The 13,816-nt window shown below is 36.5% G+C and overlaps 1 protein-coding gene across 2 annotated transcripts in view; it reads left to right on the forward strand.

The window, feature by feature from the left end:
* LOC150082493 (polyadenylate-binding protein 2-like) overlaps positions 1 to 13,816 on the forward strand; it is a 98,901-nt gene that overhangs the window by 37,867 nt on the left and 47,218 nt on the right. For both annotated transcript variants that reach the window (XM_090378650.1, XM_090378649.1), the window contains exon 5: positions 2,836 to 2,942. In XM_090378650.1, coding sequence (XP_090234776.1) covers positions 2,836 to 2,942 — 107 coding nt within the window. The remainder of the gene's footprint in view (positions 1 to 2,835; positions 2,943 to 13,816) is intronic.

Below are 13,816 nucleotides of genomic sequence, written 5' to 3' on the forward strand. Positions count from 1 at the left end.
TTTAATTATAGAGAAAATATTAAAAGAGCATTTAGTCATGTGCAATATCATCAGTAAAAAATAAAGTGCAGCCATTATCAACCCACTGCAGGATGGAAGCCTCCTCAACAATTCATGCTGAAGGAAATGGACCATAATCTGCCACGCTGGTCCAGTGCGGGTTGGCAGATCGACCGTATTCAGCATTCAGGGGCTTGAACCCCGGTCTACTCAAAGAGCGTGTGCTACTGCACTCCCGCTCCTGACCACTCGGCTACAGGGATCATTAGTACACTGTCCCAACTAATGGAATCAAAGGCACCAGCAAAGTCTACAAAAATTCCCAATGTATATTTATAGTTTGATTCCCGAACATTGCGAACTAAAGAGTGAAGCGCATCCTCAGTACCTACACCAAGAGTGAAACCATATTGTTCATTAGAAATGCCAATATTTCTTCTTTGGTAGATAGCAGTCCGTAGGCTAAAAGCTTCTCATAAACTTTACCAAAACCAGGAAGCAATGCAATAGGTCTATAGGAAGCAAGTGAACTGGTTGGCTTGGTTGGAGATTTTGGGATTATCTTGAGCAGTGTACCCTTTCAAAAATATGGAAATACACTATCTCTTAGACAATTGTTAAAAACTTATAACAATTTCGAATAAAGAATAAATCGAGCACTTTTTGATTACCTCTCCCTCCAGTAGGTCCTTATCTGGACGTTTGTTATTTTTAATGGACTTAACAACACCTACATATGGCAATGTTCTAGATTAACACATGGGTTATCAACCATGTTATCATACCTATAAGGTGATCTAAGATTGCACTCATGGAATCTTCCCAACTACACGTCTCAGTGGTGCCCTTGCCAATGGAATATAATCAGCAGCTGCTCTGAATTTACCAGTACAAATTTTATAAACCAATCCCTAAGGGTCATTATTTCTTGCTGTTCATTTTCCAGCAGTCGTATTTCTGTTTAGTGATAGCGTGGACATACTTATTACGAAGGCTTTGATAGTCTTTCTTTAATTGAATAACTTCCAAGGCCCTTTCCTCGTGTTTTCTTTTCTGAAATTTCTTCCTAGCCTTGTAAGCTGAGGTGTCCACCGCTTAACTTGTCTATGTTTTATCTGTTTCCATTTCATAGCAGCTACACATGCATCGTAGATAAGTTGGTGCCTTCGTAGCCAGGTGGGCAGGAGCAGCAGTGTGTAGCACACACTTCTTGATTAGACCGGGGTTCGAGCCCGTGACCACCAAATACGGAGGATGTGGAAAGGTCAGGGAATGACCACCGCATAACCCCGGAGCAATATGGCCTTAGTTGCTAATGCTCCTAAAAAAAAAACATAAATAACGAATAGAGGCGTTTTTGCAAAAACCCCACAGAGTTATCACCTATCATGTTAGACAACTCAGAGATTGCAATCATGGCCCGCTGAAGACTTCTTTCAAAATTATCCCAGTTTGCTTGCTTAGCAGAAAAGCATCATAATTGATTCAAGCCAACACTATTTTCCCTATGTGTATTGATTTCATAAAATATTGCACTATGATCACTCATTACCCAGTCAGATTTGACTTTCCATCCACAGACAGATCTTAATCTACATTTGAAATTTGCAGACTTAGTGGTCTCTGTAGCAACAGTGAGATCAGATTCATTAGCACCACTTTCAAGATTCTTAGAACCTGTAACCTCGTTCAATTCAATGCCACAATTTTTTTCACATGTGAGATCAACCCTGTATGAATCTGACTACATTTGATAAACAGGTTTTTTTTTTATTATTATTATTATGAAAGGACACACTAATAACCGTATAGGTGCACTGCTAGCCTTCTTCCTTCGTTAACAATGGCTGTATAGGTCTTTACTATTTAAATATAAAATTCTTTAAAATTTTATCTTTTCCACTAAGCTGCTAAACTAATCAGCCAGATATATACTTCCACCTATTTGAAGTCCCCTTCATCCATACCTTGCAGATTTTAAAAAGTAGCTCTTCAAATTTTGAAGTACCAGCACTATGCTAAAGCATAGGCATCTGGAACTGACAGTTAGAACAGAAAATGCTCTAACTGCCAAAACAGACTTATCGTAAATCTAGCTTGATTGTTACCTTTCCTTGATTAGAAATCATCAAACCTAGTAGACCTTATCAGAATATATCTGTGTATCACAAGAATATTTAAAGTAAGCACTTTAAAACCATATTTATAAACACTTTAACAAGAGCACATATAATAGCAACTATCACAGCTAACCGCCATTGTTCAGTCAACTCTGGCTGGCATTCGAACCATTTTTGCCGGACCCATATGTTCGTCATCTTCCAGTGATTCTCTTCCATGGGCAAAACAGTTATGCCACTCAAACATGCATGCACAAGACACACAATTCTCTCCGTATACTTCTTTGTCATTTGAAACATTTCCATGGCACTTTTGTCCTAGTCAAACATAAAACTTGATGTTTGCTCTTTGTTTCATTGTCCCTCCAAAACAAAGGCACAGAAGAGATGTGTGGTTCAGTTTATGCTACGTTCTGAAATAGCGACGATTTTTGCTCACCTTGACTTCAGTGCAGTGTCTGAGGAACAGTTATTTTCATTTCATATTTTCTTCTCATAGATGGAAGCACTGCCACGTCTGATTACATCAGTCTTGTTTTCAAATTACTGCACTGTGAAGTTATTGTATAATTATCCAAATATTTAGTTATTTATAGCAGACTAGATATATACTATTCTATGTTGCTCAGCTGTCCAAAATATATAGTTCCAAATATGTTTCCTAATATATATTATGTGCAACTGAAATTTGTGCTAACAAATATTTTATTTGTAGGTGGATTATGGGGCAACTGCAGAAGAACTAGAGCAACATTTTCATGGTTGCGGGTCTATTAATCGTGTTACAATTTTATGCGATAAATATTCTGGCCATCCGAAAGGGTGAGCATATTTATTTATTTACTTGTTAATTCTTGTAAATATAATTGCATTTTTATACTTTTGGGGAAATTTTAGTGGAGTTTCTCACATTTAGAAATATAGTATAGTTTTGTAAGCAACACATCAACTTGTATACTAGCTTAGTTTGGCTGGCCAGTGATATATATTGAGATGCCTAATATTTATATTCATTTTCCTGAATATTTTATTAGGTATTCTGGATCAAAACCTTTTATGTAAATAAGTACAGCTGAATCTACTCCTTTTGAGAGTAGAATTTGTTTTCTGTCATCACATTTTGAAGTAAAAAGTTACAATATTGTTAATTTCACAGTGTCTGCATTTAATATCTCTATACAATAATGCCCAACAGAAATACATGTTGGGCAAACATGGAAAAAAAAATTAAATAAAAATACAGTAATATTATGCTAACCAGTAAAAAATATGTGTGAAGGTGATATACTCTGAAATTAGTTGCATGCATTTTACACTCATTTTGGAAGACATTAATGAAATTGCACAATGTTTACTTGATTTCTTGCTGATAGTATCTTCTTTTGTCAGCAGCTAATGCTTTCAAAAGAGATGAAAAATTTCATAAATTAAGTAAGTCTAAATCAGATGAATTTTATGTAACTTCATCAGGTTCAGTGTAGTCTACTTTAGACCCCTCGCTTCCTTAGCTTTCAGCGGTGTTTGAAGAATAAATAGCTAATACAATTATCACAGGTCCATATTAATTTTGTGTGTGATTTCACTTTTTTTTTTTTTTCCTCTCTCTCTCTCTCTCTCTCTCTCTCTCTCTCTCTCTCTCTCTCATTCAGTTTTCATCTCAACAGCTTGTGGATATTTCATTAGCACACAGATAACCTGTAAACATGCACCTTTTCTCTCCACAGTCTTGCATTTATTTAATATTGTGCTTCTGGGTGTTCTCTGTGAACCCTGATCAGTTAGTTCAGTGCTATTGTACAAAATGTACCTCTCTAATTAAGCATAATCACTGACTAAGTAAGTAGGGCCCCTTCACAATTGGCAGATCTCAACTTGATCAATATAAAAATATAGCAAATAGGTTACTTTTATTTTTTTTTAATTTTGTACATATTCTCTGCCAGTAATGAATACTATAATTGAAAAATATGCACTGGACAGTTTATTGTACAGGGTATATCAAAAGTCTAAACCCAAAAGGATTACATATTTTAGGAATTGAAATACCTGATGGCTTATTCCTCTTTCCTTTGGGACTACTCTTAATTTATTGCCCAAAACCACAGCATATTGCAGCACTGGAAAAAACTATTCAGGATGCATGCTCTCGGTATTTCTGTCTTAAGAATTCATAAAGAATTCGTGTCTGTAGATATTAATGGCAGTCTGTTTGAATGATAAACAAATTAAGTATATATTGTTTCATTTTCTTTGTGGATCCAAACTTCTGTTCCGATGTACCATTATATCCTGGTGCAAAATGGCCCCAAAGTTACTAATATGCCTAAAACCTAACAACACCCTGTGTCTGCGCTAAACTAATAGTAGTGGCATTTCCATGGGAACTAATGCATGTGGACTCAGTTGCATCCTATGTAACCTTAAATTGTAGTGGTGGAATTTTTGTGGCAGGAACTCCCTAAGTACATTTTCAAAATAATATCTGTTTGTAATACCGATTATTATGGACAAATTAACCCAAAAATATGATTAACACAAATTTCCTATATACATTAGACTCTCGATTTTCTGGGATAGATGGTAAAAAAAAAGTTCCCAGATAATCGATTTCCCGGTTAATCCAAAATTACAGCAAGTCCCCGACATACGTAAGAGTATGTTCCAGGACTTCTTACGTAAGTCGAATTTTATATAACTAACTCGGAAATGACTAATAAAATATTGCTACTACAGTAGTTAAACTTCATTGGTGCTGATCGATTCACCGTTGCCACTGACAAATCTGAATTTTGCACGATATTTGTTAATATTTGGCCATTTTCATACATCTTTATTATTTTAATTTTCTAATCCAAAATGATCGCTTTCCTTTTCTTGATAGATTTACTAGTGGCGCTGTCTCTTATTCTTATAGTCGGCACCATGATAACAGTCAAAATTAAATTTTCTGAAAAGAACTTCACAAGATTAAGACGAAAACTCACTATTACACCCCACGCGAGCTAAAATTTTACTAAAGCACATTTCTGGAGGTCAGTGCCATAAAACAATTTGCACTTTCTGGGTTATTGGGCTTTTCTGTTAGTGCAATCTGTTATAAACGGGTAGTAAACTCGACCTTATTGCATTTGTGATAATACTGATAGCTGTAATTCTGTGTGTTTTTACGTTATTATGGTGAAATGTGTGTCTCCCTTCACTGAAATCTTCAGTCATATAGAAAATATATAACATAAGTACGAAGCTACAGGGGCTCACATCTGGTGATTATGGGCTTGGCAAACCCAAGACCCTGAGCTGGATATCATTCTTGGTGATTCCCTTCTAGTTCTCTCTCTCTCTCTCTCTCTCTCTCTCTCTCTCTCTCTCTCTCTCTTTGAGTAATTCAGAAATTTTTTTTTTTCCCCCTGGTGCAGCATAAGCCTCGGGCTTCCTTGCACCATATGGCTAATAATAATAATAATAACAGCTGCACTCCACCAGGCCATAAGGAAGATAGACAAGCGGTATACTCCACTCAACCTAAGCGAGGAGTCCCCCCCCAACCAGGAGATACAAACGAAGCTAGAAAGATGGGCAGAGAAGACACTCCATGGCAGACATTACAATGATCTCCATCAAGATCACATAGATAAAACTGCTTCCAATGCATGGCTCACGAGCGGGACGATCTTCCCCGAGACTGAAGGATTCATGCTCGCCATCCAAGACCAGGTAATCAACACTAGAAATTATAGAAAATACATCGCCAAGGAGCCCAGAGTGTTTGATGATACATGTCGATGATGCCACCTGGCCTCATGAACAATCCAACACATCACCACAGGGTGTAAGGTGATCACCCAGACTGAGTACACTCATGGACACGACCAGGTAGTAAGGATAATACATCAGAAGCTAGCGAGGAAAGGCCAGTTGACCAAAGAAAGTGTACCGTACTAGAGACCCCAACCCACAAGCTGTACTGGGACCAGGCCGTAATAACGGATAGGACAATCCCGCAGAATAGACTGGACATAACCCTTGTGGACAAGGCTAAGACTACGTATCTGATTGACATAGCGGTACCCAACACTGGCAGCCTGCAGATAACCCCTGGGTGGGAAATCAGTAAGTACACGAACCTAAGACAGGAGATCAAAGAGATGTGGCATATAGAACAAGTAACAACCATCCCGATCATCATGTCAACCACAGGTATGGTGCCAAAGACCCTACATAACAGCCTAGCAGCAATAGGTCTCCCAGCGAACACCTGTAGGATAGTCAGAGAGTTCCTTGACCAACATTAACACCAGAAATAACAACAACCAACAAATGTACTTGGTAGCAATACCCGTCACGAGGTGGAACCTCCAATCGGGGAGAAAAAATATAAGAGCAATAATAATAAGTCGGGGACTTACTGTATCGAAAAATGTTCAGCAACCTACTTAATAGCAAGAAATGGTTCTTTAAAGATTTAACGGATGCACTGTTTTCAAACTTTTGAATAATTTCTAGTTTTTGTTTAATTGAAAGCACAACTCTTGCATTTGCCATCATTTTCATGATTTCTAAACCAAAAAAAAAAAAAAAAAAACCGACATCCCTGACATAAATAACGAAACAAAAAAAAAAATTGCGATGCGACAGAACACAACAATTGGACGCAACACACTAGAAAAAACTAAACATTTGGTGGGTTTTTTTTTTTTTTTTTTTTTTTTTTTGAGCTGTGTGTGTGGGGAGGGGGTTGCAAGATGATAATCGCCCAATGACGACTTATAACGCTGCTTATTTGCGACTTGCAAAACATCTGTTTATACCTATTCTAGTTATTCTTGAATTTTATGAGTTCTGGTTGATTTTTTTTTATTTGGAGTTGAAGTGTCCCTGTTAACCGTGAATCTGCTGTAGTTATTAAAAATTTATAGATAATCTTTTCAGTAAAACCAATTTGCGTGCCAAACCCTTGAAAAGACTACCAGCTTGAATACCGCTGGCCCGAGAGAGTGGTATTCCACTCCTGGGGTTATCTTGATGTTGGATCCCATCCATGATGGGATCCAACAGTGGATCCCTTCATGGATGGCATATAGCAGCAAGACAACCAGTGTGTTAGGTTACACTGCTCTGTCAGAGACAGTCACCTGTATGTACCAGGCGATACAAGGCATCCCAGGATTCGTGTCCACAGATCTGACATGCTGTATCAAAAGTTTGTCAGCTATTCTTTTTAAAAATTTAGTCCACGTCTTCCTCAGAAAATGCATTAAAAATTGACAGTGCAGCACTACGGTGAAAAGGCTACAGTAATAGCATGTTCTTTTCATTTGTCAAATGTTTTTGTTAGTATTTGCTTTCGTTTAGCATGTTTTGGATTTCTTTTACCTGTTTAAGAGGACTGATATCCAGAAAGTGATGATTGGTTGGTTGGAAAAGCAGAAGGCACTACTATAAACCTACAAGTCTCTCTGCATTAATCTTGAGTGAAGATGGAGCTTTAATGAATACACAGATATGTATCTTATTTTTGGAGACTTGATGCATATCAAACATGCAGCTCATTTTTTTTTTTTTTTTTTTTTTTGCTAAACTTTTCTGGGTGCTAAAATTCCAAAGCCAAAACAGAATTTGTGTTGATTATGGATAGTGAAGGAGGATCTAACAGGAAAAAGATGATGTCGAAACCTGAAAATGACACTTTAGAGAGTGCACTTTATATCTGTGGTTTCTTCAGAAGCGAAGTTTCGGTGAACCAGTGTCTCACTCAATGTTGTGTAAAAAAGCATTGGATTTTAATCAAAAATTAAGAGGCAAGCACAGGTTGGCTGAAAAATTTTAAACTGAGAACGGTATACGTGCACTAGATATTCAAGGTGAGAAACTTTCTGCAGATGAATCGGCAGCAGTGTCCTTTAAAAGTAAGTTTGCTTCAGCTATAGCAAATTAACAGAAAGAAACATTTATAGTGTTGATGAGATGGTCTTATTATGAAAAGCAATACCAAGGGAAAACCTTAACCATTAAAAGAGAAATGCCTGCACCGGGTTTTAAGATGAGAAAAGAGCAAGTAACAATCGCTATGTGTGCAAATGCTACTGGGACGCACAGATTGTCCATGCTCGTTATTGGTAAGTCGAAAAAACTGAGCATTTAAAAATCTTTTTTTTAATTTTACTCTTTTGTATAAAAATCATAAAAATGTATGGATGAATGTTTCTGTTTTCCAAGATTGGTTTATATTTTTTTTTTATTTAATTTAATCATAGGTACTTATATTTAATTTAAAAAATAAAAAAAATTTATATTTTCAATTTTAAAATTTAAGAATCAAATAATTTAATCTTACCTTGCGTTCGATTATTCCGGATAACTGACGCTCTACTGTACTTGAAAGTGAAGTTTATTATCTGTTTCATTACATCAGGTTGCAAAGTCTGTCACAAGAAAATTATCATCAAATAGTAAGGTTTTGTGATTGGATTTTGACATAAAATGAAGAGGACCCTGATTTTATTAAATGCATGCTATGTGAATTTACATAGCCACGTTGTCCATAAGCGGTGAATAATGAACATAAATGGGCATTTTCAAATCTACACTTGGTATGTGAGGGGGTGTACCAGGAGCGATGAGCAGACAATGTGTGGGCTGCAATTTTAAGTGATCAAATTGTAGGCCTATGCTTGCTTCCTGAAAGCTTGTATGGATTGACATACCATATTTTCGCCCTATCTAGGGGAATATGTCATCTGAATGCTGTTTCCAGGATGTTGGATTGCTTGCTCTCTTGACATAAATGCCCTTAGGTTTTCTTTGGGGGATTATTTAATATCTGTGATACACACGAGACAAAGCAGCAGACATTTTAGAATTAGCAGCACATCTTCATCCAGATGTTGCATCTGTTGATAGGGAAGTGTTATAAAGGGTTCGAGTAGATGTGTTACATCATGCAAAAGCATACAAAACTGCCAGTGGCAACAACTCTTAATATATCCCTAATTAATAAATTTTGTTTGTATTTGTTATAGGATATTGCTTTGTTTTTCATGATTACAGTGCAAAAAAAAGCAAATAAAATATTAAAAATACTTCAGAAGAGCAAGTCTTAAATAATTTTAATAAATAAATAAAAATAAGGGCAGTGGGTCAGTACTGGACCCTAGCTCACCCACTTACAAACCAAGCATGTTACTACTGATAATGAAACACTTCTTTGGTTCCCTGATGCAAATGAGCATATTATTACTTTTGCCTTCCCACTGCATTGTATCTTATTATCTCAGCTTTAAAAGCATTTTCTAAGGAAACTGCATTGCTTAAAATTTCACTGGGAATTGCACGGTTAGGTCTGTGGATACTAATTCCGGGACACCCTGTATAAATAGGTAGTCAGATCAGATACTGGGGGTGATGCATGTATATGCAATTCACTGAAAGAATGCGTAGACAGCATGACGAAGTAACTGAGCACATTATGATGGTTTTTGCTTGCACAAATGTCATAGACACTTATCACAATAATGTCTGAAGCAGAAGCCAGCAAACAAATGGACAGTTGTGATTGGTATAATTTTCTGGAGAACACGAATTGCTAGTTTTTAAGTTTACTTCAGATTTTTATGTGCCCTACCTAATGTGTGTTTTTTTTTTTTTTTTTTTTCTGATAAAAAAAAAAAAAAAAAAAGGAAACTGCTGCCATTATCAACCCCCTGCAGGATGGAAGCCTCCTCAACAATTCACATTGAGGGAAATGGACCATAATCTGCCACACTGGTCCAGTGCAGGTTGCCAGATCGACCGTATTTAGCAGTCAGGGGCTTGAACCCTGGTCTACTCAAGGAGCGTGTGCTATTGCACTCCCGCTCCTGACCACTGGGCTACAGAAACCCCCTTTTTTTTTGATAATTTATAGTAATTCTACAGCCAGCATATTTTATTTTACATAAAGATACACTCGTAAAAAAAATTCAGCGGGTCAATCTTGAGATTTATTTTTTAAATCACATACAATGGCCCATGGTCTAGAATGTATTGAGACTAGTAAAAGGAGAAGAGACCCAACTAATGACAGTCCTGTAGTAAGGGCGACCTTGTGAAAAAATGGTGTAGGTTGAAAGGAATTATTGCACTCTAATAAATGGGCCATACTCTGCCAATTGACAGCACATTGCAACAAACTAGCCAGTGTCTTCAAACAAACTAATGGATATTTCATTGATATTGTACTTCCTTCCTAGGATTCTCCATACTGAAAACAAGAAAAAATATCTTATTAACATAAAAAAAAAAGAATAGTCTACCTTCAACATGTCCTTTAATCAGTCCCTTATTTGTAAAGAAAATCTGTTGCAGTTATCCCCCCCTCTTTATTGTTGTTTGAGTGACAATGTTTAGTCATCTTAATTCTCAACTTGTTTAACAGTATTATTTGCAGTTTGTTATGTATATAAGTTACAAAAATTCATTTCTTAAGATATGATTGAATATTTTTGTTTGTGTGTAAGATAGAAAGTTCTAATTAATTTTAAGGATGGCACAAGCATAATGGCTTTGAAAAACATAGGATATTAATGGTTGAAAACCATTGCTTCAGAGCATTCACAAAGTGACATCAAAAGGACCATCAGGCATTTGGATCGTGCTCTATGAATTAATCTATTTATCCAATTTGTGTGGCTAATATACCAGCAGAGCATTACCGTCATCTAACAAAATTTGTTCAAAAATGAATCACTGCTGTCGTAGTGATGGAGGTTTCAAATAATATTTAGGTAGTGTTTTTAATAATTTGTCCACTGAAACTTTGAATGAGAGCACCTGAATTTATACTTATTGTTAACCATCTGGGAGCTGCTTATTTTTGTATGTTTTTAGATTAGCAAATTCTTTGTGATGGGAGCACTTTTCTGTCGCGTGAAATATTTTATTTAGCTGCATTTACTGTGTAAGCCTACTGACTTTCTAAAATTAAGTATGTTTAATTTAACTTTTAATTCAAAAAAGAAAACGGGAATTCTGACCATTATAAACATACTTAATGTGTCATTAGTCTGTCGTTTAAAAAGTCAATATATAATATTATCTTTCCTAGCTTAATATAGAATGCTGAGTGGCTGAGGGTAAGTGAACTCAAGCAGTCTTTGTAATAGTCTTAAAATCAAGCCATGGTGGTCATACATACCTCCAAGGTGAGTGTGAAGACAAATCTTCATGTATTATTTTAGGAATAGGAATTCAGGGTGTTCCTAAGTTCTTTCCTATTTTGAACTTACAGAAATACAATTTAGTATTATTATTAGGATGGCTAAATGATGTAAGGAAGCAGACTTCTGTATCTACCAAGGGGAAAAAAATCTTTATAATTCACTTGTTTTGGTAACAAAGTATCCCCCTAATTAGGCCTTGAATTTTTGGCTATCTTGAAATATAATTCCTATGAACTACAATGCTGTGTGGAGGTAAACTTCAACATCCCATCTTCTGTTGCTCCCTAAAATTTTATGTTTGTGCCTCTTGGCTATTGTCTTAACAAAGCTGGATGAAGTCTTCACAAGACCAACACCCTTCTTTGTTTCTACTCATCTGAGGCTGTGTAGCACAAATTTTGCACAGACCTTTCTTTTCCCTAAATCCAAGTACAGAATTTCATGAATCATCTTATTCATATCCAGCTTCCATCCATCCTTCTGAGGATCAAATGATCTCTTGCCACAGTTTCCTAAACTTTTGCAATCCTGTCCTTATTTTGAGAGAGGTTGACTGGTGCCCACTTCTTGGGTAATTGTAAACATCCTCATATCCACCTTTGAACCGCTTATGCCATTCAAGCACACTGGTATGACTTAAGTTTTCCTCACTGTAAACAGTTTTTAACATTTCATGAGTTTCTGTTGCAGACTCCTTTTTTAAATCAAAATTTGATATTTGTTGATTGCAAAATTGTGATATGTAACATTAATACTACTTACAAAACTGGTTGTTATTTGCAACCCATCGGCTTACTGCACAATTTCTGTACTACCATCTGTTGGAGGAAGTTTAAACTACACAATTTTTGTGGTGCATACGATGCCTATGGATAATCAAGAGAGGTTATGGGCACCTCATTTCTGCTATGGTAGTTTGCACTGCAACATTATAGGCATGGTTTTGTGGCAGTTCATAAAGGTATACTTTTGCTATACGTCAAATGTTGACAGAACCCACAAACTATAATAAGGGTGCTACTTTTGTAAGGTGGATATATCAATGGTTTTCTTGGTAACAAAGAACAAGTAAGGAGTGAATGTTGTGGAAAAATGGAATGCAAAATGTCAGTCAAGCTCCAATACCTGCACTCTCACCTGGATTTTTTTCAGATAAAATTTAAGCTATATTCATGAAGAACATATGGACCAAGTGTATAAACATATAGTGCAAGGAAGCCACAGGATTTTGCTGCACTGGCTGGTGGGGAGGAAACATTTATATAAGAAAATACAAATTATTTGCAGGGCAACTTGTCCATGCAATAAACTTGCTGGCTAAAAGAAAACTTCTTCCTACAATCTAGTCTAAATCTCTTCCCCTGTAATTTGAATTGAAGCCCTTGAGTTCTGGAATTCTCTGTAACAATGAAAATTGCACCTTTGTTCATTTACCCCCTCAGAGCCTTATAAACTTCTGAGGTACCCTTTTGCCGATGTCATCGTGTGAGTTGCTCATCTTTGAACCTTTTCGGGTTCAGTTTTTGTTTATTTATTTATTTTATTTTATTTATTATTTTTTTTCCAGATATCTCCATACTTGAATACATTATTCCAAACATGGTCTTACAATTGCCTTATGCAATGGCACTATGACCTCCATATCTCTATAGGATAACATTCGTTAATTCATTGATAGGACACCATGGGCTTTCCTGGCTGCCCGTTTGCACTGTTCAGAAAAATTCATATCTGTTCTTATTGTAACTCCCAGATCCCTTTACTCCTACACTGTTTTTAATTCAACCCCACCAAATGTATAATTTATTTTTGGATTGCTATTCTCCAGGCATAAGACCTTGCATTAAAACATAGCTGCCACTTTTCTCACCATTCTTGCAGCCTGTTCAGGTCATCCTGAAGGAGTGCCTCTGAGTACTGCTTATTAACTACTCTACCAATCTTTACATTATCTGCAAATTTTGAAATCAAGCCTTCTATCCCATCATTGATGTTATTTGTGAAAATCAGAAACAACAGTCGTCCAAGAACTGATCCCTGGGGAACCCCACTTCTGACTTTACACCAATCTGAAGAATATCCATTAATCGCAACCTTTTGCCTTCTGCCCTGCAGCAATCCATCTTAGAATTTTTCCAGTAATCCCAACATATTCCACCTTATACAATAACCTCTTCTGATGGACTGAGTCCAAAATCCAAATAAGTGATGTCAAAATTATTCCCTACATCCAACTCGTGAGTAACTGTCAAAATACCTTAGTTGGTTAAACATGATGTTCCCTTAACAAAACAGTGTTGTGTGTTATTCGGAATGCCATATCTATATAAATGTCCCTGGATTGCACGCTCGATTTTCCCTACCACTGAAGTCAGACTTTGTGTATTAGCGATGTGTTGCCACTTCTCCAGTCCAAAGGAGTCTCTCCTGAGTCCAGAGATGTGTTGGCACTTAACTTCAGTGATTCAATACACTCCCTGGCAGGCTTCCTCAAAATTA

Source organism: Mastigoproctus giganteus, chromosome 7, assembly GCF_048544385.1.
Source record: "Mastigoproctus giganteus isolate SK-2022 chromosome 7, ASM4854438v1, whole genome shotgun sequence".
NCBI lineage: Eukaryota > Metazoa > Arthropoda > Arachnida > Uropygi > Thelyphonidae > Mastigoproctus > Mastigoproctus giganteus.